This window comes from Vigna umbellata, chromosome 7 (assembly GCF_029865625.1).
Source record: "Vigna umbellata cultivar VRB3 chromosome 7, Vumbellata_1.0, whole genome shotgun sequence".
Lineage (NCBI taxonomy): Eukaryota > Viridiplantae > Streptophyta > Magnoliopsida > Fabales > Fabaceae > Vigna > Vigna umbellata.
In genome coordinates, this window is record NC_142171.1 from 44,117,842 (window position 1) to 44,144,719 (window position 26,878).

Consider the following 26,878-nt stretch of genomic DNA (forward strand, 5'->3'; position numbering starts at 1 on the left):
GCATTAGAATGTTGTTCACTTTTGTTGTCTTAATAAAAAGTTAGTTTTCAGTTGAAGGTACAGTAAACCTGTGCTGAGTTAATCCTTCAAGCTTTAATTGTTTAAATGTAAATTCGTTTGTGTAATTTTACATATTCACTTAATAATTTAAACTTTTGAGATGTTATGATACCTATATTAATTATAACTTTATGTAAAATGTGCTGTAGGAGACAACATCAACTTGGGTTCACTCGTATACAAACCTCCAAGAAATGGTCCTACTTTATGGGAAATTGGGATACCAGATAGGTCAGCTGCAGAGTTCTTTGTAGCAGACTATTACCCAGAGCTTGTGAACAAATTGTACCTAAAGGATAGCAAAAATGGGTTAGCCCAATACTCATTGTCAACAACAAATTTTGACACTCTATTTTCAGTTTTTCTGAAAGAATTTCTACCGTGACAGGTTTAGGCAATACGGCTTGTGGGAACGTTACACTGATTTATATCCAACAAAAGATCTTATTTTCACAGTCGGTGTTTCTGACTATCATAAGGACTGGTTTTATGCTCAAGTTACCAGGTAAATTTTTTTAACATAGAAATTTTATGGTTGTCATCATCAGTTTTCTCTTGTAAATTACACACTAATGCATGCAGGAGCACAAAAACGAGCAAATTCATGCCAACCACTTGGCTGATTCAATTCCAGCTTGAGAATATCATAAAGGGAGGAAACTACACACTGCAATTGGCCTTGGCATCGGCCACTAATTCTAAATTGGAGGTAGCAAAATTTACTTTGTCCATAATCGATCTTTGTTTTCTGCTGTGACTATGGTGTCTAACATGCTTTGAGATGGATGATCAGGTTAGGTTCAACAAGCCGAATTCAAACCCTCCAGACTTCGCAACAGAACGGCTAATTGGCGATGACAATGCCATAGCAAGGCACGGCATCCATGGATTGCATGAATTGTATAGTGTAGGTGTAGATAGTAATCAATTGGTAAGAGGAAAAAATACCATCTATTTGACACAGTCAAATGCCAAAACTCCATTTGAAGGAATTATGTATGATTATATTCGTTTGGAAAGTCCTACAACTAAAAAATAAACCTAATTGTGCCTTGACTTGTAGTTGAGCAATCTGCATTAGGATTCTCTCATCTTGTAATTTGCTGACAAGCATGCATCAATAACATCAGCTTTTACTATCGTATAGGAATCATGAAATTATAGGCAAAGAATAAAACCAGTATTTTCGTTTAATATATATATATATATATATATATATATATATATATATATATATATATATATATATATATATATATATATATATCTTTTCTTGCTTGTTGTATTTCTACGATGAAGAATATTGATATTGTAACAATTTCAAAAGGAAAATGGTATGTGGACATAAAAATTTTGACAACGATTTCACAACGCCCAGGTGTCTTCCATGCATTGGATAATTAAATTGAAAGTAAAAAAGGAAAAGGTTATGAGACGAGGGGTATTTGTGGGATTTTCATTTTAAAATTTTAACAAATGGGTTTGGCGGTTTAGGGTGGGCAATACGTGCGTTCAACCCTTCCATCTTCTCTCTAGCTCTGTCCTCCATCTTCTCCCTTTCATCTTCTATGTCGCTCTCTCCTCCATCTTAACGGTCGCTCTCTCCTCCATCTTCTCTGTCGCTCTCTCCTCCATCTTCTCTGTCGCTCTCTCCTCCATCTTCTCTGTCGCTGTCTCCTCCATTTTGAAGCGTATTGCTTGTGTATTTCCCGTCTGGTGGAGGAGGCCGTGGAGCATAGTTATTCGTCTTTGTTGGTGTAAGTAAAAATGGCCGAGCCCTGACATTGTCTTTTACATTGTGTTTTTGGTGTTTCATTAAGCTTATTGATATGACAAGTGTGGAATGTTATCTTTTTAGGTCCGTTTCAATGGAAGGGAAAAAACCAAGTGTAAGAAAAATTTAAATTTTGTGTTTATATATTATTTGATTATCGTATCAATTGTAGTTATTAATAAATTGATCATTATTTTATTGTAGTGGCGGCTTCTTATCTCGATGGAGTCATCAATCATTATTGAAATGAATCGTTTACTACGAAAGTGTCATGTGGAGCGGATTAGGATGACTCCATTTATTTGGTGTTTGAATATTGAAAGCCCTGTGGAGGTGAATTTAAAATTATTGAAGGTTATGGTTTGCAAGTGGGTAGGGCATGATCATAGTTTTAGAGTAAGTCAACAGTTGGTGCCGTTTTCAGTTATTGATGTGTTCATGAGCATAGGTTTAGAGATAGGTGGTTTAGAGATTCCATTTGATGAATCAGTAGTTGGATTGGTTGGTGAAATGTTTAATTCAAAAATCATCAGTTTGAAGGATTTGACGGACATGTTTAATGTGATTGTGCATGATAAAACCATTGAGGTTGATGTAGTATGTAGGTTATATATATTAGTCTGTTTGGTTGTTTTTTATTTTCCTAGGAAGTCAAGACATGTTTGTAACATGCCTTTTGTAGTGTTAGATGACTTAGACAGTTTGTGTCTATACGATTGGTGCACCAGTGTACATAAACATATTGTATAGAATTTAAATAAATGTAAGAAGAAAATTATGAGAGGAGGTATCTCGCAGTCACTCACTCTTAGTGGCAATGTGGCAGTGTTGCAGGTAACATGATTTGTAGTTTATTATTTTGATGTACTGTAGAACATTGTAGATTAGGTTTGATGAAATAATATTATGATATTGTAGGCTTGGGCGGTTGAAAGACTTTCTTTGCATGGTCATGCTTCACACAAGTTTTTCCCGTGCATAATGCGATGGTTCCCGTATAAATCAAGGACCGAAAAAATTGAACATGTATTCAAGACCGGAGATGTAAGTGTTTTGATATTCGTTATTTTTTATTTAAAAATGGATTGTCTTTTTTGTCAAAATTTGTTGTGTGATATTGGTGCAATTAAATATGGAGTGGTATGTACGAAAGGAAGACCGTCATCGGCCGAAAATCCGTGCAGCTTTCAACATGGATGACGGAGGGATGAGTGAAGGATCCTTGGCTGAAGGATCCAAGGTTGAGAAAGATGATGACGAAAGCTCTGATGACGGGACATGGGAAGCAGGTGCCGAGGAGAGATTGAGGAAAAACAATGAAGATATCAGAGCATTGAATGCTAAGATTGGAGTTCTTACTAGGGAGTTATTCGAAATTTGTCAAACTCCAATCTTTACTGAAGAAGATGCATGTGGCACTGATGAAGAGGTTGGTGGTGGAGTTGATGAAGCAACTGCAGTTGGAGGTGACGAGAAGCCTGAAGTTGGGGTTGATGAAGAGGCTGAAGTTGGTCGTGATTGTGGATTTGAAGAAGAAGGTGATGGTAATGCAGTTCATGACCCCCTAGGTGCATATATTGAACTAAGAGGGGAGGATAAAACCGCACATGAAGATGAGATAGTTTCAAAAACTGTTGATAACATTGTTTGTATTGAAATCGATGATGATGGTGATGAAGAAGAACGGGAGGTCGTACCATTGGTTATCCCCCCATTGCGCAGTTTTGTTGGTGATCCAAGCACCACTGTTGATGTAGACCAATTGTACAGAGCAGTTAGCGTCAGAGAGATGACCATATACAGGTATATGCTGTGAATTGTAGTTGGGGTTGACGAATCTCTATTGTTTGTGATTGACTAATATTTTTATGTTTAGGGTTGTAAGCGAGATAATTGGGCAAACCTTGAGCACGACTTCATTTTACACTTTGGCCCCGATGAAATACGTTGATAACATGGTTAGTATTGTGACATTTGTTTGTGTTTCATGTTGTAGTTTACGTTAGTAATGTGATAATTTTTTATTGTGTAGGTGGTGTTATTTGCTTGTACGATGTTTATGTACTTTGAGAAAAGAATGTGCGGTGTTGTTAAGAGGATTCATTTTAGTCCGTTATACTCGGTAAATAAAATTTCATATGGTATGATATATTTGATTGAAGAAATGAATTTTGATTGATTTTTGATTGATGATTTTGAAATTGTCCACAACACCATATTCTTACTGATTATAGGAAACGTCCACAGAATCGTCATGTTTGGACGCTTCATAACTATAACAGTTATCTGCGTTGCGATAAGTTTGGACTTGGAGACCTTGCCACAGCTGACTTTGTGAGTAACCTTTAATTTCCAATTTTTGTCCACTTTTGGTTGTAAACGTTTAACTGATATTTCTTATATTGTTTGTAGTTGTTTATGCCATTTGTCCATGATGATCATTGGTGGTGTTATTCAGTGAAATTGAGTTCATTAGAGATTTTTGTGATTGACTCATTGGGTAAGGGGATCAGAGACTGGAAAAGGATAGACACAGCAGTTGTAAGATTCCACATATTTCACATCTTTCATTGTTGATGACCGTGTGATTATGAGATAACCCTGTATTGTTTAACAATTTTTTTTTATTTGTTAAATGCTAGGCTGAAAATATGGCCCGTTTTTTCTGCATCTTGATGAATAGACCGGAAGGTAGTATTGGTCCTTTGAGTGTTAAACAAGCAAAAATCTCATCCCAACCAAACTTGTAAGTTTCTTGAATTGTATTGCTGGATTATATTGTGTTGTGATGAATACACGGGCAAAAGTAATTTGATGTGGTGGGTATATTATTTCAGACATGATTGTGGAGTCATAATGTTGAAAGCAATGGAAATTTAGGATGGAGACGACAAATACAACAGAAAAAGCATGCCTCAATATACAACTGTAAGTTGGAACTTTGTGTTTGTTAAAATTATTCAATGTGTTTGTTTGTAATGGGAAAAATGTTGGTTTCAGGAGGAGCTGCTTGGGATCAGAAAGAAATACGTATGTGATTGGATTACCACATCCTTTTTTCAACACTCTTAGTCATCCCTTGCACAACTTGTTCCCCCCACTCATGAGAGGTCACTCCACACTCCTTAGCCTTACATCAACAAACACCATCTCCCACCACTGAAACACAAGGAGCAGCCTAAGACAAGTGCAAAAGTGCCTAAAAGTCACTTTTTTTTGACAATGGTCACCTTTGTCACCCTCACTGACTACCTTAGTCGGACTTTCTGTACAAAACCTCATTTTCTCTCAGGTAATCGTTTACTAGGAGTCCGTAAACGATTACCACATCCTTTTTTCAACACTCTCAGTCATCCGTTGCACAACTTGCTCGCCCAACTCATGAGGGGTCACTCCACACTCCTTGGCCTCACATCACATCACCAACCACCATCTCCCACCACTGAAACACCAGGAGCAGCCTAAGACAAGTGCAAAAGTGCCTAAAAGTCACTCTTTTTGACAATGGTCACCTTTGTCACCCTCACTGACTACCTCAGTTGGACTTTCTGTACAAAACCTCATTTTCTCTCGAGTAATCGTTTACCAGGAGTCCGTAAACGATTACCACATCCTTTTTTCAACACTCTCAGTCATCCATTGCACAACTTGCTCGCCCAACTCATGAGGGGTCACTCCACACTCCTTGGCCTCACATCACATCACCAACCACCATCTCCCACCACTAAAACACCAGGAGCAGCCTAAGACAAGTGCAAAAGTGCCTAAAAGTCACTTTTTTTGACAATGGTCACCCCTGTCACACTGACTGACTACCTCAGTTGGACTTTCTGTACAAAACCTCATTTTCTCTCGGGTAATCGTTTATGAGGAGTCCGTAAACGATTACCACATCCTTTTTTCAACACTCTCAGTCATCCCTTGCACAACTTGCTCCCCCAACTCTTGAGGGGTCACTCCACACTCCTTGGCCTCACATCACATCACCAAGCACCATCTCCCACCATTGAAACACCAGGAGCAGCCTAAGACAAGTGCAAAAGTGCCTAAAAGTCACTTTTTTTGACAATGGTCACCCGTGTCACCCTGACTGACTACCTCAGTTGCACTTTCTGTACAAAACCTCATTTTCTCTCGGGTAATCGTTTACCAAGAGTCCGTAAACGATTACCATAGCCTTTTTTGAACACTCTCAGTCATCCCTTGCACAACTTGTTCCCCCACTCATGAGGGATCACTCCACACTCCTTAGCCTCACATCATATCACCAAACACCATTTCCCACCACTGAAACACAAGGAGCAGCCTAAGACAAGTGCAAAAGTGCCTAAAAGTCACTTTTTTTGACAATGGTCACCCTTGTCACCCTGACTGACTACCTTAGTCGGACTTTCTGTACAAAACCTCATTTTCTCTCGGGTAATCGTTTACCAGGAGTCCGTAAACGATTACCACATCCTTTTTTCAACACTCTCAGTCATCCGTTGCACAAGTTGCTCGCCCAACTCATGAGGGGTCACTCCACACTCGTTGGCCTTACATCACATCTCCAACCACCATCTCCCACCACTGAAACACCAGGAGCAGCCTAAGACAAGTGCAAAAGTGCCTAAAAGTCACTTTTTTTTACAATGGTCACCCCTGTCACACTGACTGACTACCTCAGTTGGACTTTCTGTACAAAACCTCATTTTCTCTCGGGTAATCGTTTACCAAGAGTCCGTAAACGATTACCACATCTTTTTTCAACACTCTCAGTCATCTGTTGCACAACTTGCTCGCCCAACTCATGAGGGGTCACTCCACACTCCTTGGCCTCACATCACATCACCAACCACCATCTCCCACCACTGAAACACCAGGAGCAGCCTAAGACAAGTGCAAAAGTGCCTAAAAGTCACTTTTTTTGACAATGGTCACCCCTGTCACCCTGACTGACTACCTCAGTTGGACTTTCTGTACAAAACCTCATTTTCTCTCGGATAATTGTTTACCAGGAGTCCGTAAACGATTACCACAGCCTTTTTTCAACACTCTCAGTCATCCCTTGCACAACTTTTCTCCCCCCACTCATGAGGGGTCACTCCACACTCCTTGGCCTCACATCACATCACCCCCACTCAAATTGTGATTCAAATGAACTGGTTTTGACATTGGTCACCCATGTTACCCAGAATGACCACTCAAAGACCAACATCTTACAAACAAGCCTGCAACTTAGCAAACAAAAAACTTGACCACATTCTGAAATCCACAAACCCACAACTCATAATAAGAATGGTATTCAAAAAATAAAATATGAGACCAACTCAAACAAAAACTCAAATTTTATATCATTCAACTAAATCCGATACATTACACTTTGTTTTCTTAATCTATTTACAATGATTACAATGATCATTTACTTTCCATTAATCAACTAAATACACATATCACTCATTTTTTATTCTAAGCATTACGGTTCCGGTGTATGGAGTCCTAAGTGCTCTTCCCTTGTAACGCCTTCGTGATCCAACCCTAACATACGTCTTCAAAGGTTGTTCATTTCCGTCAATGTCAGTAGGGGATACAAAACCAGTGTTCACGGATGGTTCTGTACGAGGCACACTTTGTCCAACGTCATCTTTATTTTGCCTTCTTGCCTTCTCTTCAGCCAATTGTGCCTCCAAACTTGCAACCCTCCTTTTAAGTTCTTCAATTAGAAATTCTTGGTCCTCTAAGGCACGCATAAAAGTTTCTCTTCGAATTCTTTTTTGTTTCTTATTTCCTCTTGGTTTAGCATCCTTTCTTTTTGGTGTTGGTCTGTATTCCTTCTTATCCTTGGTTGAAGCACCAGCATAAACATCATCAACAACCTGAAATTTAACCACACATTATAGATTACACAACTTTTGTCAATATATGAAAACATAACAAAACTTCCGATAACAAACCACATACCAAACCTGTCTCCATACACCGTTTTACGAACTTGTCTCCAACACTTATATTCATCCAATGCAATATTCGTGGAAATTTATCAATAGGACCTTCCGGTGGAACAAATAGCTCAAAAAACCATACCTAAGAAAAATAAATCATCTTAACTTGTAAGAAACTAAATTCACAAAACAATTTAAATAATTACATCAAAAAGTATTAATTACCTGCAGCATGTAAACACAACCATCGACGTAAACGTTTGTTGTACCTTTGCCTTTCTTCAAGCCTTCTGAAGCTTTGCACAAACTACGTAACAAAAAACGATAAACTAGACTACCCCAACAATAACTACCCAAACCACTTAAGTTGTCAATAATATTAAACATTACGGAAAACACTTTTCCGCTACGTTTTAGAAATAAAATCTCACTTATCCCTACCAAGAGGTAAAGGCTACAAAAATGAGAACAAGGGATCTTTTTCTTGTGTTTTCGCATTAGAATTTTGTATATCGAATTCAATTCCTTTGTTCCTTTGCCTATGTATTTCACACATTCAATATTTCCCATTTCTTCCTTTAAGTTAATATTTGCACCATCTGTACTCAATCCCAACCCTAAATGAAAATCATTTTCATTTATATTCAAAACTTTATTCCCAACTAAAAAACCACTACTAGAGTCGTCCCACTTACCCAATAACTCACTCAATATATTTCTACCTAGTTTAACATTCACATTGACATCTAAAAACCACACAAATGGAGTCTTCGCAATCAATGACCGATGCTCGTCTGTCAAGCGTTCGTTCAAAGTACATATATACTTTGTCGAAAAAGAGTGACGAACACTCAACTGCATAAACCAAAATAAAATCAGCAAAACTACTAAACCCAATAACCACAACAAAAGGATACGAACCCCAAACCTTAACCCAAACCAAAAAACCATGGTACGAAATGGAATGGAAAACCACTTACCTTCGTCGTTGGACAATGGTCACCGGACCTTGCCATTCCGCACAATAACTTGTACGAAAAACACCACCTTTACGAAAATGGAGGGAGACAACACCATGCACACAGAACAATCACATAGAAAGCAAAGCGAAGAGGCCCGAAACGCGACCTTCACGAGACGGGACCTTCTTTTCCAATGAAACAAAGGGATATTTTCGGATTTTCAATTAAAAGAAGGGTTACGAACTTCCATTTCGAAGGTTTTTATAAAATATTCTTTTTAAACAAACCAATGAAAATAAGACACGTGGCGTTGTCAAAAAAGTGTTAAGAAATCGTTGTTGAAATATCGCGGTCCATTTCAAAAATAGAGGTAGGTGCTTACGGGCCATTATACCATTCTCTGGTACCGTAAATATAACAACTCCACGAATAGAATAGATTTATCTATCGAGTCAATACATCATTTATATTAAGCAAATCGCTAATCATAGCAAAACACATAATATATATATATATATATATATAATATGTAATTATAGTCCTTAATGTTTAATTTTTTTTTCAAAATAAAATAGCATTAGAATATCACTTCAAAATGAGAGGCTATCACTGCATAGAATATACACCAAATAGGTATGTCTATTGTTCTTGTCTCTTAACTCCAAAACACTAACCTTGGGTCTAGTATCATGTCACCTATATATCTTAATCTATATCTTCGTCTGCTCATGTATATAATCTTGATCATAACAAAAAAAACATAACAAATAACTAAAATGAAAAGGGTAAACTAATAATAACTTCGTCTTCCCAATTTCAATTCCCCTTCTCTTCTCTCTACATTATGCACCCGCCAATTCACCATTTATCACACATTAAAAAAAGAAGAGTTTAGAGTATTTGAATAGGTATATTTTTAATTTTACAAATTAATTTTGTAAAGTTAGTTACACTTAATATTTATTTTTTAAGAGAGTACAAAAGTCATCTTAAATTTATCTTAACAGAATATTTATCTTAATAAATCTTGGTTAAATTTATTTCCTTGTTATCAAATCATTTATTAATGATTAATCTTACACTCAAGTTTATAGGTATCTCTTAATAGGTTGAAAATCTCTCATCAATTAAAAATAAATAAAATTACAATTAAATGAAAATCTCATACATTAAATTATACTTAAATTCAATCTTTCATATTTTTATTTGTTTGAATGATCTAAAATTAGCTTTCATAAAAAAATAAAATAAAAGTCCCATAATGAAACATACTTTTGAAAATAATGAAGACTATAAAAATAAAATTAGAATTTTGAATACTTTTTTTTCATGTTCAATTTCATTATCAATGAGATTTAACATGAACTGACTATTAAAAATAAAAAAAATTAAATAAGATATTTTTCTACATAATAATTTAGAATTGTTGTTCAATGGATTTAAATTACTGAATATATATATATATATATATATATATATATATATATATATATATTAATATTTTCCGTTCATGCATTTCTAAATTATTAAAGAATTAAACAGCCACAAGTACACTATCGATGTTATTTTCATTGTTCATCAGAATACCAACCAATTATTGAAAGAAAAATACATAGAATGTGAATTACATTTAGTATTATTCAGTAACATGATTCCAGTGAAGCACGTTTTCTTCAATCTAAAATGTATTCCACTTTATTAATTGGCTCAACAATGTCTAAGAACAGCAAGAAAAAAGATTGCTCAATCTTTTTCTTACCCTAAGTTCAGTCTCTGAAGGCTGAAACATATGCCAGCAAATTCTTCATTCAGGAACTTGGCTTCAACGTGTTTCCAATATCAATAACAAATCGATACTTCACATCTGATTTGAGGAGGCGTTCCATCGCAGTGTTCACATAATCCATTTCAATAACTTCGATATCAGGTTTCACATCATGTTTCGCAGCAAAGTCGATCATTTCTTGCGTCTCTTTCATCCCTCCAATTGCACTGCCACCAACCAGCTTCCTTCCTGCCAATTGTGTACAGTTATACTGAGTTTCAAAATAAAATTAAGTACATTTTCATTCTTATACAGACTAGATCCAAGGTTAGAAAAAGTGTTTATTATTACTATACTTTTAACTTAAATGTGAAGAGTTCTATATTCATCGTGGGCAGTGATATTTTTCTGCATTTTTTTCTCAATACTAAGAAAGAAGTGTGTAATTGATGGCATTATTTTTTATGCATGCTTATTACCCGTAAGTAAGGCAAATGCTGGAACCTCCAGAGGCTTCTCCGGTGAACCAATCATGACTAGTTTACCATTAGTCTTCAACAGGCCAATCAAAGGCACGAGAGAATGATTAGCAGAAACTGTGTCAATGATTCCATCAAAGGTTCCCATTACAGCCTACATAGACATTTAGTGAGGAACATTAGAAGTTGGTGAATGCTTTTACTTGCAATAAAGAAGCAACTTTATACAACATGTAACTAGTGACAAAAAACAATTTTCATGTAATTTCTTGAAGATGTCACCAAAAATTTTGAAACCCTTGTATTTTGAAGAAAAAAAAGCTAATTTTGGTTTCTAAATTGTGAGTGGTAATTACCATCATCTCATCTAGTTTATGACTAACAACAAATGAGTCAGCTCCCATATGTTCAATTGCTTCCCTCTCTTTACTGGGAGATGTACTGATCACTGTAACCTTAAGCCCAAGAGCTTTGGCAAACTTGACAGCCATGTGACCGATTCCACCAAGACCAACCACAGCAATATGAAGTCCAGGCTTGTCAAGTCCATAATATTTCAAAGGGCTATACACTGTGATTCCAGCACAAAGGAGAGGTGCAGCAGCATCAAGAGGTAGGTTATCTGGAATTCGAACCACGAAGTGTTCATCTACAACCATCGAGTCAGAGTAGCCTCCGTATGTTATGGTGCCATCAACATGCTTGCCACTGTATGTGAAAATCATTTTGGGACAATAATTCTCGAGATCTTCACTACAATTCTGACAGGATTTACAGGATCCAGCCATGCCCCCTACACCAACTCTGTCTCCAACTTTGAACTTTTTCACCTTGCTTCCCACTTCTGTCACCACACCAGCAACCTCGTGTCTGCACAAATTCCAATCAAATTTAACATGTTACATGATGAACTGACCTTCACTGGTGTTGTAAGATTCAATCTCAGGTGAAACTGCACGGCTTCGGAAGTTATCTGACTATTTTCAATTTGAGTAAACTTTTAAATCTGCCCTTCACATACTAAAGACACAAATTTATTTGTACAAGGAGAAAGGAAAAAATATAAAAAACAAAAAGAATCTTCAAAACAATTTCAGACTGTTACCTTTTTAATTGAATAAACTTGTGGCCGCGTAAGTTGGTGTTTGTTTGTGTATTTTTGTATGTTAATAAATATATATTATATTAAAAGAAATTTAGACATTGAGAAAAGAAATAATAAATATTTGTAGGTTAAATATATTTTTGTTTCTAAACTATCATGTTATTTTTGTCACTCTTTTTTTATATATACTGTGAAAACATATGTTACCTCCATGCGTTACAAAAATGAATATAAATATTTTTTGTAATATTCACTATAATTAGTTATATATTCACTATAATGGATTATATTTTTAAATTTTTAATAATATTTACCTTTTTATTTATTATAATAAAATAAATAATTAATATAATATTATTAAAAAGAAAATAAGATTTATAATTAAGTTACATTAGTCATATTTATTATAAACTTTCAATTAAATCTATTCATTTTATTTTAATTCAAAAATGAAAATAAATTATTTCTTAAAAATATTATTTATGGATTTCAAATAATAATCATCAAAAAAGTAAAAAGGGTCATACAAATAGAGTTATTTAAAAAAGGTTAAATATTAATAATAAATTAATATTTTAACACAAAATTCCTAAAAATTCATTATTTTCTTCTGGATTCAGACTTTATACACTCTTTAAAAAAAATCTTACAAATAATGACAAATCACTCTAACCCAATACACATAATTTTCACAAATGATCTAAAATCAATCCCTACAAATATCTAGGAATAATAAAAGAAAGCAAAAGGAAAAATAAAAAAAGCACATATACGTACCCAGGAACAATAGGATAGATTGAACAGTTCCACTCATTCTTTAACATATGTAAGTCTGAGTGACATATTCCACAGTACATTACTTTAATTGCAACATCTTTCTCTCCTGTTGCCCTGCAAAAATCATACATCTCATCATTTCTTCAAAACTCAATTAAAAATTAAATTATCACTCATTATTTATTTTCGCACTCAAGAAATAAAAAATTATTAAATATTTTTTCTATTATCAAATTTAACTTATATTATATATTGAAATGGTTTTTCTATCAAAACTATTGATATTTTTTTTATGATTGTTATCAGCACTTTCTATTATTGTTGCTCCCAATGAGTAGTTATAACAATAAACAAATTAAAAATTATAAAAATAAAAAATTCATTAAAACATGTTGAGATCTAGATGTTAGAGACAGAGAAAAACATATTTTAAGTCAATAATTCACAGTTTGTCCCATGATGAATTATCCTTGAAAGAATAAAAGTAATTTGAAAAGATTGAAATAAAGAATGGTAGACGGTGCATACCTTCTGGAGAAGTTGAAAGGGGAGAGAATACCAGAAATGTCCCTGGCTGCCCATCCAAATGCCTTGTTGGGATGCTCTGTCTCTGGTGATGAAGCCATTTCAATTGCAGAAGACAGAGTACTAAGAGAGTGAAAACGTTCCATGTTTTAATGCTTATTTAAAACAGCGGTTTAAAACAGCGGCTCTGAGAGAAAGCAAGAGCAGAAGCCCTATTTAACGAGGGATGCCAACTGCTGCAATTAATTGAAACTCAGATTGGACCAGAAATAAGTCAATGTGTTTAAGAGCTCTTCCCCTGCACCTCCATAATCTCATCGGTACCCCAAATTTACTTTAATAACCTTCTGAAAATCTGTAAGTACATTTCAGAGAATCTTTGACTGTGTTTGGTATTTTAAGATGAAAACCCTAACCCCCAAAAAAACTCCTCTTGCGCCTTCAAAAAGAACTTTATTGTGCCGTTCGAACACCCTTTGTCATTATTCACTTTAAAAACCCTTTGTCGTTTGAAAATTGATGAGGGCATATGTTCATATTTATGCTTTAAAATTAAATTTTTGATAAAATTCATATGTTTGAACGATTGATTTAAAGAGGATTTGTGATGATTAAAATTTTTGGGTTTGAGAATAAAAAGAGACTTAAAAAGTGATTTGTAATTGCATAAATTATTTTTGGATGCTCTAATATTTATTTGTGCAGTTGAAATTGAAACTTTATTGGTCAAAATTGCAAATTAAGGCCAAAATAAGATTTTATTTGAAATCCTAATTGGGTGAGAAAGAGGGTTGCCATGTGGCAAGCTCTCATTGGTCGCACCTTTCCTCAGTTAAAGCTGGTAAAAGTTAGTCAAACAGGGGTTTTGATGCAATTTTGGAGAATTATGAAGGGGCTAAAGTGCAAATAGGGGAAATTTCAGGGTATTTGTGCAATTTTGAAAAGTCAAAAAATCTAAAAGATAAAATTTAGTTGTTGAATTTAATTTGAGAATATCAACAGAAAATATCTTCCAAATAATTTTATCATTATCTAAATCTTTTAGTTATTTGGAAGATATAGGATATAAGATAATTGAGTTAATATCTATCAAATATTCTTTAAAACTAATCAAGCCTATATAAAGAGACCCAAGGGAGGCAGAAAAAGGGGACTTCACTTAATTCATTCATTCTCTCATACTCCTCTCACTTTTCTTTCATCTTGTATTCAACTCCATTCATGGAGAACTAAGCATCTAGGGTTATTCTGTTGTAATTCCATTATGGATTCTGAGGTTAGATTGAGTTAATGCAATTGTTTATTTTGATTATTGATTTTAAGTTGTTCTCTCTCTATGTCTTTCATCTCTTTATCAAATTAAAAGCAAAGATTTTTGCATCATAATGTGTTTGAATCTACATGCATATTGATTATGAGTTCTAGGGTTTCTAGGTTAAATTGAGAATCTACTTTGATTTAATTTAGGAACTTTCATATGATTAAATGCTTTTTACTATCAATTGAGAATGTACTTTGATTGATTAGTAATAATTTCAACTATAATCAATTGAGAATTTACTTTGATTGATTAGCTTTTAATTTAGTTAGGAGATTTAAGAATAAACATGATTAAACACAATAGAATTTGATTGAGAATGTACTTTGGTTGAATTTATTGGGAATAATCTAGTAAGGTTTTGCATTTGATTGAGAATTTACTTTGGTTAAGTGCATGATCGCCCTCAAATTAATTAAGAATGTACTTTAATTAATGAATCTATCTTGGAAAAGCAGTGAAATTAGCCTACTTCATCATAACTGCTTTTAAGTTTCTTATTTATTCTTTAAACATTCTTCAACCATTACTTTTATTCATAAGCATTGCATAACATCCATAAGAGTCAGATATTCGAAAGCAATTCCGTGTTCGTTGGGGGACAATTCGTCCTTCCTCATCGCATCAGTCGTCATCCTTCGTGATTGCATTTTATCGCGGGACTCTGTCCACTACAAAAAAGAAGGGCATTACCGAAGGCCAGAAGCCCTCGGAAACAGCCCAAAACCGTCGGTAAAAGGTAATTACCGAAGGCTTATCGACGGCCAAAGAGCCCTCGGTAAATCCCTTATCGCTAACATTTACCGAGGGCTTTCGCCCTTCGGTAATTACCGAGGGCCAAAAGCCTTCGGTAATTTCCGAAGGGCGAAAAAAAAAACAGGGCGCTGGGCTGCTGCAGAATGTGATGCTAGAGTGTTAAACATATGATTGTAAATTAAGAGATATTATACAATAAAATTAAGAGATATAAACCTCAATCTGGATTATGTATTTTACTACTGCAACTTGAAGAGAACTAAAACCAACATCAACATAGGTATATTACCTTCTTACATCATGAATTGGTGTAATGAAATTGACTGTACTTAAATGTTAAAAGGTTGGGTTGTTGTTATACCTTGTTTACATTCACGTGTTGCCCTCACTATGTCTACAGGAATGTTTGAACCAGAAGCAAAAACACCAATCATAACAAATAATTAAAATTCAACCTCAATAGTCAAGAATGATCAAGTTCAATAATGCAGAGCTAGAATGGTAGGAAATTCATTATGGATGACATGAATAAAAAAAACTCACAGATTGTATATTTTTGAACTAAAGTTAGCACTTACAACTGCCATAACCTCTTCTATCTCCTTTCTCTTTTTATTCACACACCATTACTCTACAGTTTCACAACCACACACTCTTGTCTATTCTTCTTCTGTTTTCTTCACATCACCACTACACTGTGGCTCTTCTATTGAAACACATCACCCACACCTTACAGAAATAAAATAAGAAATCCTTCCACATGCATGCTCTTCCCACATGGTCAAATAGCCAAGGATTTTTATGCAGAATATACCATCAAAACAACTAGATTTTTATGCAGGTTATACAGCAAAATAGTAAGCTATTTTTGCAGAATTTTACACCAAAACAGCAAAGATTTTATGCAGAATTTACAGCAATACAGCAATGCAGAATTTTATGCAGAATTTTACAGCAATACAGCAATGCAGAATTTTACAGCAATACAGCAATACAGCAATGCAGAATTTTATCATCATTTTAAAGATATTTAAACACTCAAACAGTTTGAAAACAGATTGTAATGTGAATTCACTGGTTCACTTCCATTTTAAAGCCAATTTTGATGGTTTAAGACATGATTCTACATATAGGCATAAAAATGATCATTTCAACAGTGCACACAACTTTAAAATGGCAAAATAAACTTGCTCAAACATTGTATATGCACAAACACAGCAAGATTCAACAAATCATAGTTACTATAGACAAATATGTATGAAAATGTCACCAAAACTGCATCAGAATTTTGTTGTGTCTTAGGCCATTTAAAATCTCCTAGCTAAGATTTTGTACCTAGATCTGGTGAATTAGGACTTCCTTTAGCTTTGTTTATGCTGTACAGTTTGATTCCAGTGTGTGTTTTCAATTCTAGTGCTAATTTTGGGTTTAAAATGCTGCATAATTGGCTATAGCAAGTGTGATTTGAAGCATCTGGTTGTTTCTGTCCATTGTGAATGTTTGAACAAGTTTATTTTACCATTTCAAACCTGTGTGCACTGTTCATTTCGTCAAATTTGAGCCTACATGCAAAATCACTTCCTAAACCATCAATTTTGCTTAAATTTGGAAGTGAATTAGTGATTTTTGAGTGTAGTGTGATTCCTTGTTGTTTCAATGTTTAAACACCTTTAAATTGATGATATAAAGTTGCTTGAATCATCACTTGAGCTTTAGAAACACTGCCACTCATTTTTGGATTTGAAAGCACACTTTTAAAACCATTTTTCTGGTGTAGTTTTCATTTTTAGTGTGTTTAATTTTGTACATTCTTTAAATTTCAATTATGGGTTGGCAAGAGCTGGTTACATGTTTGAAAATGGAATTATATGATCAAAAAAGTATAATCCAATCATAAAAATCATTTGAAAACCAAGCAATCCAGTTTTGAACCCCAAAAACCGAAAATCACAAAATCTGCACTTCTTTGGAGACTTTCATCAAACAGTTGCATTTTATCAAACACCTTACTGCACTACTTTTGGCTCTTCGTTTTTTACTTTTCTTGCGTGCTTAATCTGATCTAGTGCCTCTCCTAGGTTCCTTTTGTGTCCCTCTATTGATTCAAGGCTTAAAATCATTTGAAATCCACTTGTTTGGCCTTCAAATTGTGCTACAAAGTCTGTTACTTGAAATTAAAATCTGGTGCAGTGTAGATTTTTGCTGTGACTGGTTTAGTGTGTGGTGGGGTGTTGTGACGTTTTGGTGAGGCGTCCAAGGTCCAAAATTCTTGCTCCAAGGGGGTAGCATACTAGGTAATGGAAGGGTTGCTGAATTGGACAAAGAAGTAGCTCTAAAAGTAGCAATTTGGCTTGATTTTCAACAGCATTTCACCAACTTGGAACCACTTTTTTAGGTTCTAACAACTCAAACTTTGAGTTTTACCTAATCCTTTGCTTTTGACTAGTTTCTTAGGTTCATTTCACTACTTTATACTTGTTAGGATGTTGACTATATTAGGTGAATTGACAATTTCTCACCTTATAAGTACACTTTTTATAATCTAAATACTCAAACTTTGAGTTTTAGGTTATTCTTTGCTTTTCACCAATTCAACAACTTTGTTTGGTGAATTGAAACTTGTTAGAACTCAAATTTAACTCAAAACCAAACTGCTACTCAAAATCACCTTTCTACTTCCCAAAATTGACTCAAAATTGGTGGTTTTGAAAGTGATTTTGTGCCTAAGCCATTCTAACACTTTGCTAATCATTTTAACAGTTTTAAGTCATCAAAATACACTTATTTGAACTCTAATTATGCATAAAACATAAATGCAACTCAGATTCACTTTGCAAGTTCCAAAAATGGCTCAAATATGATGGTTTAACATACTAAATTGCATATAGGTCATTCTAACTTCATATCAATGGTTCTAACAGCTTTAATACATCAATTTGGACTTGTTTAAACTTCCAAATATCACAAAATCACAGCAGAACGAAATTTGACCTGTAATGACTCAATTAGGTACTTTTTACTACATTTTTTAAGGTTTTAAGTAGTGTCATTTTGAGTTTTAGGGAATTTTTTGCTTATGACCACTTTCCTACCATCATTTCACTACTTTAGACTTGTTAGGATGTTAACATTACTTAAAATTACTCTACTTTTGGTGAATTGGCAATTTGTCACCTTTTAAGTGAACTTTTTATGTTGAAACTACTCAAACTTTGAGTTTTAGGTACTTGTTTGCTTTTGAGTAGTTTCCTATCTTCACTTGACTAATTTAGACTTATTAGGATATTAACATTAGTTAAAATTAGTCTACTTTAGGTGAATTGCAAATTTCTCACCTTTTTAGTAGACTTTTTTAGGTTCTAACTACTCAAAATTTCAGTTTTAGGTACTTGTTTGCTTTTGAGTAGTTTCCTAGTGTCATTTCATTACTTTAGACTTGTTAGAATATTAACATTAGTTATTCTTAGTCTACTTTAGGTGAATTGCCATTTTCTCACCCTTTTAGTACACTTTTTTGGGTTCTAACTACTCAAACTTTGAGTTTTAGGTAGTTTATTGCTTTTGAGTATTTTCCTAGCTTCATTTCACAACTTTATACTTGTTAGGATGTGTAGAATACACATTCTTAGGTTACCATAGGTGAATTCCTAGTTTCTCACCTTTTTAGTACACTTTTTTAGGTTTTAAGTACCCAAATTTTGATATTTAGCTACTTCATACAATTTGACATCTTTCTTAGCTTCATTTAAGTTCTTTAAACTTGTTAGACTAAGAACATTACACATTGTTAGGTTAGTTTAGGTCAATTTCGAAATTGTCACCTATTTACAACACTTTTTAGGTTTTAAGTACTTTAATTTTGAGATTTGTGTACTACTTTGAAATTGACATGTTTCTTAGTTTCATTTAAGTACTTTAAAGTTGTTAGGATATGAAGATTGTACATTCTTAGGTTACTTTAGGTGAATTCCCATTTTTTCACCTATTTAGTACACTTTTTAGGTTTTAAGTAGCCAAATTTTGATATTTAGCTACTTGATACAATTTGACATCTTTCTTAGCTTCATTTGACTACTTTACTCTTGTTAGGATAAGAACATTGCACATTCTTAGGTTACTTTAGTGCAATTTGCAACTTTTGACCTTTCTAGTGCATCTTTCCGATTTTCATAAGCAGATTTTGATTTCTTTCCTATTTTCATTAGTTACCATAGTTTTCAATAGTCTTGTACCATTTAAAACATGTTTAGATAGTTACATTACAACTTCATCTGTTAGTTTAGAGAATTTTTCATGATTTGAGATTTCTAGCATAGTTTTAGGTTCTCAATAGTCAATTTTTGAGTTTTTGTAGAGAGGTAGGTTTTAGGTTGTTTCTTAACTTGCTTTTAACATTTAAAACTTGTTTACAAAGCTGCAATGCATTTTACTGCACTGCAATTAGTGTAGTCCTCATTTCTATACTAGTTTGAGTGTACTTTTAGGCTTTCTTTAGTGAGTTTTAGAATCTCTTAGAATTAGTGACTTTTGAAGTGCTCTTAGTTTTCTTTAGACATTTAAGACTTTATTAGGAAGTTTCTTTACAAGTTTGTTTCTGTTTTAGTTTAGTTCTTACTTTTACCTTGTTTAGCCTAGTTTTAGAGTGCTTTGGTAGGTTTTGAGTATTGAATTCTTGAAGATTTTAATTTTTAAGTTGATTTATAGCTTTCTTTAGTCATTCAAAATTTGTTTAAATGGATTTTACCTCTGTTTTTGAATGATTTTTATAGATTTATTTTTGAATTGATCTTAATAGCAGTTAAGTATCTCAAAATAAACTTTCATTCTCTTATTAAATAGTCCAAACAAATTAACAAATAGCTTTAACCCCATTACCCAAATATGATACATTCATGCATCAGTATTTAACATTCCTACATATTAACTTAGTCCTCAAAATCACATGCTCATGACCATATTACAAAAACTTCTCTGCATCTTTATTTCCTAAATATCCCTTGCAACTACAACATTTGCACTACTTGGTTACATTTAATCTTATCAGCACAATAACTAAGAGTATAACTAAATTCAATAATCACCAGCCATCATACAATATTCTAAACTCAAAAGATACAAATTTGATTTTTAGTTTCGTCCAACTCAAACCAGATTTCATCCATTAAGTTTAATCCAAACAAGAAATTAAGAGCTCTCCATACCTGGAAAATGTGTTTGCCCTCTCCGCAAAATGTTTCCTCCAAACTCCGTAACCTCACCCGTCTCGCACTCAACCCGAAATGCTTCCTAGCTTGCACTCGCACCTTTCTTTACTCTTTAGTTTCTACAATCACTTGCATTAGTCTATTTCTAACCCTCTCTTCATGATTGAACTCCAATAGAGCCTCCCAACCCACCACGTTGCGATATACAGCCCAAAACCACACTGGCAGCTGGGACAGGGATGACTGCAAATCACTCCTCCAAGGTTTCGTGCTTAGGATTGATGCAAAGGACAAGGGTTTTGTGGGCGAAGGGTTTTGAGCAAAGGGGGAAGGGGGTTTTCGTGGCCAGCTTTGAGAGGAGACGAAGATTATTACTTTGGTGCAAAATGAATTTGAGAATGGGAATATCTTATTTTTGGCCCTAATTAATCGAATACATTACCGGCGGCTCACAAGCCTTCGGAAAACGTTATTTACCGACGGTCTAAAGGCCTTCGGTAATTAACGCATTTCTTGTAGTGGTCGTGGTTTCACTGGGAACTCTGTCTCTGCATTTCGAAGTCCCTCACCATGTTTATGGGTCGCGGTCATCTGTCCTGAGGTTTGTTTCGGTTGGTTTGTTGTTGGTTGTCGTCGCCTTCGGTGGTGTGTGTGGTGGTATTGGACTTCCTCTCCGCAGCTTTGATTTGTGCAAGTTAGTCTTTGATTCTCTCCTCCTATCCATTGTCGTTTGCAATGTTGTTGTGTGTAAATATAGATTGCAGTAGAAATTAGATTGAACTATATAACTGAACTTAGAAATAGGATTAAAGATTGTTGGAATGGATTAAAGATTCATCTTCTTCCTCAACCCAAAAGGGGCAAAATCACCAATGATGAAGCTTGAAGACCCAAGGAGGAGTGGGAGAGCTTCCCAACACCCCAAACAGTCTCCAAGGGCCTCTCCCAATCTCTAAGTGAAGAATGAAGTGTAGGAGGAGAACAATGCCCAAAAAATCGCGAGACCCATGTTTAAATAACCCATTTTGACACATTAGCGTCGTCATCGGTCAGCGGTAGCCTGGCGGCAACCTAGTGGCAGCATTCCAAAGAGAAAACCACCTAGCTACCGCTCAGCGGCACTGCAACGCCAGCATTCCAGTTACAGAGAGCCCAACGGCAGCCTAGCGACAACATTCCAGAGAGTAGAGCGCTCAGCCGTAGCCCAGCGGTAGCACTTTTGACAGCATTCTAAAATTCAAGTTCTTGTGCGATTCCAAATGCGTCCAACATGGGTATTTGCTTCAAATTAATCTTTTATTGTCCCAAAACATGTTCCCTTGAATTCTTGCTTTTTTTCCTTCACTAGAATTACTTCGTATTCATTTATTTCACACACTTAAACAAAGAGATTAAAGGTAAAAACAAGCACATAATAACTAAAACACAAGAGAATTGGAAAATACACTAAACTTGAGGATAAAAACAAGGTAAAAGTTATGAAAGAGTTGATTTATTCACAAAATATACACACAAAAACACATAAAATCAACTGTTATCAGTTCACTTAGAACCCAGTTCACCCGGGTTGAACCCGTGGTGAGTCGGGATGGCTCACCAACCCACCTAATTTAAATTAATTATTTATTAATTTATGTTTCAATATTATTAGTTAACACTTTTTTTATTATGTTATAGATGTGGATAAAGAAAAATATATTTCTAAGAGAGAAAAATATTATGGATTTATCTATTCAAGACTCTGATATTATAAATGGATAAATGACACAAAAATGATCAACTTTAGAAACTTATATGTTCGCTTTTTGTGCTTGTTTTTGGATTACATTTGGATTGTTTGATACTTTTTTATTTTGAATTGTCTTTGGAGTTTAACATTGTTTTAGAGTAAAATTTATATAGATTTGAAAAAAAAATTGTAATCTGAGGAAAATAATTGAAAAAAACCACTCAAAACTAAATCCAGGAAACCCTAGGGATCCATGTTCAACTTTATGTACAACTCTCCAAAATGCCTCTGGTAATCGATTACCAAAGACATTTTAGGTGGTAATCAATTACCAGAGACATTTTGAAAAGTTGTATAGAAAGTTGAACGTGGTTCCCCATCCAAGGTAGTTGGGCTCCCTAGGGTTGTTTGGACTTGGTTTTTGAGTGATATTTTCAATTTTTTTTTCCTTGTATAAGTGAGTTTCCTTATCATTGGTAGTGTTTAGTTCATAACTTAGGCACTAATGCTCACGATTTTGAACCACCTTTGTTCAAACCACCTATTTGGGCTTTGACCTCTAATATTGAATAAACTAATTGTTAAAATAGAATGACTTAGTTTCTCACACCAAGAGGGGAGGGGTGAATTGGTGAGGTTTAAAATATAAACTTTCAAAATCTATTTCACAAAATAAGATGCTTTTATGCTTTTCTTGAATCACAAGTTAAAAGATATGCAATGCAGCAGTAAACTTAATTGAATATACTGACAGCTTAATCGACTTAATAAAAGAGTGTAGGGATCAGAGAATTCAAACGTTGATTTTTATACTGGTTCGGCCAACCTGCCTACATCCAGTGTCCTTCCAACCATGAGAAGCAAATGCACTATAAAGGTCAAGGTTTTTACAACAAGGTTTTTACAGAGACCTCACGTCAAAAGTGCAAAACACCTCTTTAATCGTCTAATCTAAATATAGGCAACAAACAAACGAGACCAGCAGCAAGAACACCATCTTCTGCTGTCTATCCCTTTGAGGCACCCTAAAAGTCAAGAACATTGTTCTTCTTCCTGCAAACACCACAGGGAGTCCAAGCCAATCTTCAAAGATTGCAAACCCTGATCGCGCAGAATACACCCAGTTGTGTAGATTGATCAGAAGTTCAAATCAGCAAGCCTTGCTTCTCAAGAAACCTCAAGTCTTTGATCACCATGGTCAATCTTGGTTCTTGAAGCTTTTCCTTTCTCTATAAGATCACACAACGTTCTGTAAAAGATATGAAAGTGTCAAATGCACAAAAATTCTTACAGAATTCAAATCAGCGTCAATTTATAGTAATACACACATCAGACGAATTTTAATCAATTTTGCTACTAATGTAGTTGAATACATCTTGCAATTATAACAGACTAACATCAGTCAAGCTCATTAATTGAATGCACATTTAATACAGTCGACTCACAATAAATGTTTGGTCAATATATTTAAAAATATGACAGTTAAAACAATTACGTCAAGCATTCAACCAATTTTCAAAATAACAACCAAATTAGTCGAATACAAATTGCATGCAGTCAATTAAGAAAACTCACTTAGCACATTTTTGAAAACTTTTCTCTTCAAAATAACTCACAGCACACTTGATAAAAGTTTGTGCAAACACACGAGTTTTAATTGATTCATCCCATAATGTAATCGACTTAAAACTGTTGTTTTGCTACACATTAAAGTTCAACCAAAGTCCTTGTGGTTTTCCATTTCCAAAAAGTTATGTCATGCGTACACATATAAAATCACATATTAAACACAGTGACATGCAATGAACAACACAATCATGTTCACAAATATGCTTATACAGATTTATCACAGTAAGCAAATGCATATAACATGTAAGCACAAAACATGTAACACAGAATACTCATGTGTTATTAATTATGTGTTGTCATCATCAAAAACACAGATATCACTGATATTGTGGTTTCAGCTAAACCAGTACTCCCCTTATCAACAATCTCAACACTAATGTGTCTTTTGATGCATTAAACACCACCAATGGTGAGGAAACTCACTCATCCAACCCAAAAAATTAAAAAAATCACTCAAAAATAAAGTCTAGGGGCAACCTTGGGCAGCCTAGTTCTTCTGGCTGGGGAGCGACGTTCAACTTTCGCTACAACTCCCCAAAATGCCTCTGTTGTTTTGAGTGATTTTTCAATTTTTTAGGTTGGATGAGTGAGTTTCCTCATCATTGGTGGTGTTTAGTACATCAAAAGACACCTTGGTTCATTCAATTGTGGAGGCTAAATCTTAGATAGGTGGTTTGAACAAAGGTTGGTCAAAAGCTTGAACATTGGTGACCAACTTAGGCTTTGGTAATCGATTATAGGATCCTTGTAATTGATTACCACAGGCATTTTGGGGAGTTGTACAAAATCTTGAACGTGGCTCCTCGGGTATGGGAACTAGGCTCCCTAGGGTTGTCTGGATTGTGTTTTTGGGTGATTTTTTCAATTTTTTGATTTGGGTGAGTGGTTTTCGTGGTTTTTGATAGTCTTTAGTGCGTGAAAAGCATCTTATTCCTTTAAATTATCGACATGATAGATTACAAGAGGCTCGTAATTGATTACTAGTGTGTTGAATTACATGTGTTGCAACAACATAACAACAAAAATACGATTGTGGACCAAAATTGCAAATTTTTAAATATCATATCCAATGAGTACTTTTGATCCAACATCTGTAATCATAATATTTTGTATATAAAACCTAATGAATAACTTATGTACAACATAAATGTCAACCCCAAAATTAAGGTACAAGTTTATTACAATTTATATAACAACACAATCGTACAACCATAATATATATAAACTTGAACAATAATATATACACATTGAAATTGAGACAAGAGCATCACAATGACATCTATTTATACAAACTTCAACCATAATATATACAAACTTGAACAATAATATATGTTCTCTTGTTCTCGACCTCAAAGACGTGATCATCTCCTTCCTTCAACCCATATTATTTACAAAATTCCTTCCACCATTTTCCAAACTTTGACAAATTACGTGATGTGGAAAGCAACACTTTGCACTTAAACCCATCTTTATGTCCAAGTATGAGAACCTCCGCCAATTTAAAGATAATGAGAATGTGTGCTTTATTATCATAACAAAGGCAAAAGAAAGGAACAAGTTTTCAATACACTAGTGCAACCAAGGGATACGACAATGGTTTTGGGGTTATGACACTAGTAAAAAATTGGGTTTTTACAGCGCACATTATGCCACGGTTCACTGGAAACCGCAACATAATGGTGCGCGGTGGAAGTTTTGTAAATAAATCGAACAAATATGCCGCGGTTCAGAGCGGAACCGCGGCATATACTCCAGTCAACCATCCCCTTTGACGCCACGTCTGAATAAAAAATTAAATAACAGAGTATATGCCGCGGGTTTCTGGACAACCGCGGCATATACCCCTGCCAATTTATTGCAGGGGCTGACTGAGTCAGAGAATTTCAGAAGTTACAAGGGTATATGTCGCGGTTGCTCTGAGGAACCGCGGCATATACCGCAGTAACTTCTGAACTTCTCCGTCAGTCAGAGAATTTCAGAAGTTACAGGGGTATATGCCACGGTTTCTCAGAGCAAACCGCGGCATATACCCCATGTCATCTACTGATATTCCCAAAAGGCAGTTGGGAGACAGTTGTGTTCAGCACGTTACAAGGGTATAGGCCGCGGTTCTCAGAGTAACCGCGAACTATTCTCCTACCTGAAATAAATTTAAATGAATTTGAAATATTTAGAGGAATATACCGCGGTTGCCCGCTGAACCGCTGCATATACTTTAAAAATAATTTCAAAAATGCCATTAAGGTAATTTTTTAAATCAGTATAGGTCGCGGTTCCTTGTGAAACCGCGGCATATAACCATCTTATACCGCGGTTAAGTAGCGAACCGCGGTAGATTCCCCAGTCAGAGTTAAAAAATAAAACTTTGGAACAGTGTCGTCTTCTTGTTCGCGCAGTTTCGCGTTTTCTTCTCCCTCCCGCGACCACCCATCTCAGGCCGTCGTTTTTGCACCGTTTAAACTCAAAATTGTTCGGTCATTTCTCGTTTTTGACGATAAGAAAGAGTTTTAGCCGATCAAAATCGTTTGAAACGCCTGTCATTCCTCTCCGCTGCCATTTCCCTTTGTTGCACCAAGCTTTTTCGCCGCCCCTGTTCCAGGTATTTATGCCCTTTTTCATTCTTAACATGATTTCTTCATTAGTTTTTGCATAATAACAATTGCTATAGTTTTGGTAATGTATGAAATTACTATAGTTTTGGTAATGTATGGTATAGTTTTTGCTAAAATTTTGGTAATGCATGAAATTGCTATAGTTTTGATAATGTATGGTATAGTTTTTGCTATAGTTTTTTTTTTTTTTTGTATTATTTTTTTTTTTTTTTTATTTTTTTTTGTATGGTATTTTTTGCTATAGTTTTGGTAATGTGTGTTG

The 26,878-nt window shown here is 34.7% G+C and overlaps 2 protein-coding genes across 2 annotated transcripts; one reads left to right on the forward strand and one right to left on the reverse strand.

Moving 5' to 3' along the window:
* The first annotated feature begins 2,611 nt into the window (after nucleotides 1–2,611).
* LOC148196114 (uncharacterized) lies at nucleotides 2,612–4,584 on the forward strand. The gene is made up of 7 exons (XM_088095372.1): nucleotides 2,612–2,668; nucleotides 2,753–2,878; nucleotides 2,961–3,637; nucleotides 3,711–3,792; nucleotides 3,867–3,975; nucleotides 4,293–4,375; nucleotides 4,477–4,584. Exons 1-7 carry the CDS (start codon nucleotides 2,612–2,614, stop codon nucleotides 4,582–4,584), a joined length of 1,242 nt encoding a protein of 413 aa, XP_087951498.1.
* Nucleotides 4,585–10,266: 5,682 nt separating this feature from the next.
* Nucleotides 10,267–13,846, reverse strand: LOC124832703 (putative mannitol dehydrogenase). The gene is made up of 5 exons (XM_047306975.2): nucleotides 13,372–13,846; nucleotides 12,844–12,957; nucleotides 11,318–11,831; nucleotides 10,962–11,115; nucleotides 10,267–10,731 (listed from the first exon to the last, which is right to left on the reverse strand). Exons 1-5 carry the CDS (start codon nucleotides 13,512–13,514, stop codon nucleotides 10,526–10,528), a joined length of 1,131 nt encoding a protein of 376 aa, XP_047162931.1. The 5' UTR covers nucleotides 13,515–13,846; the 3' UTR covers nucleotides 10,267–10,525.
* Nucleotides 13,847–26,878: the final 13,032 nt, after the last annotated feature.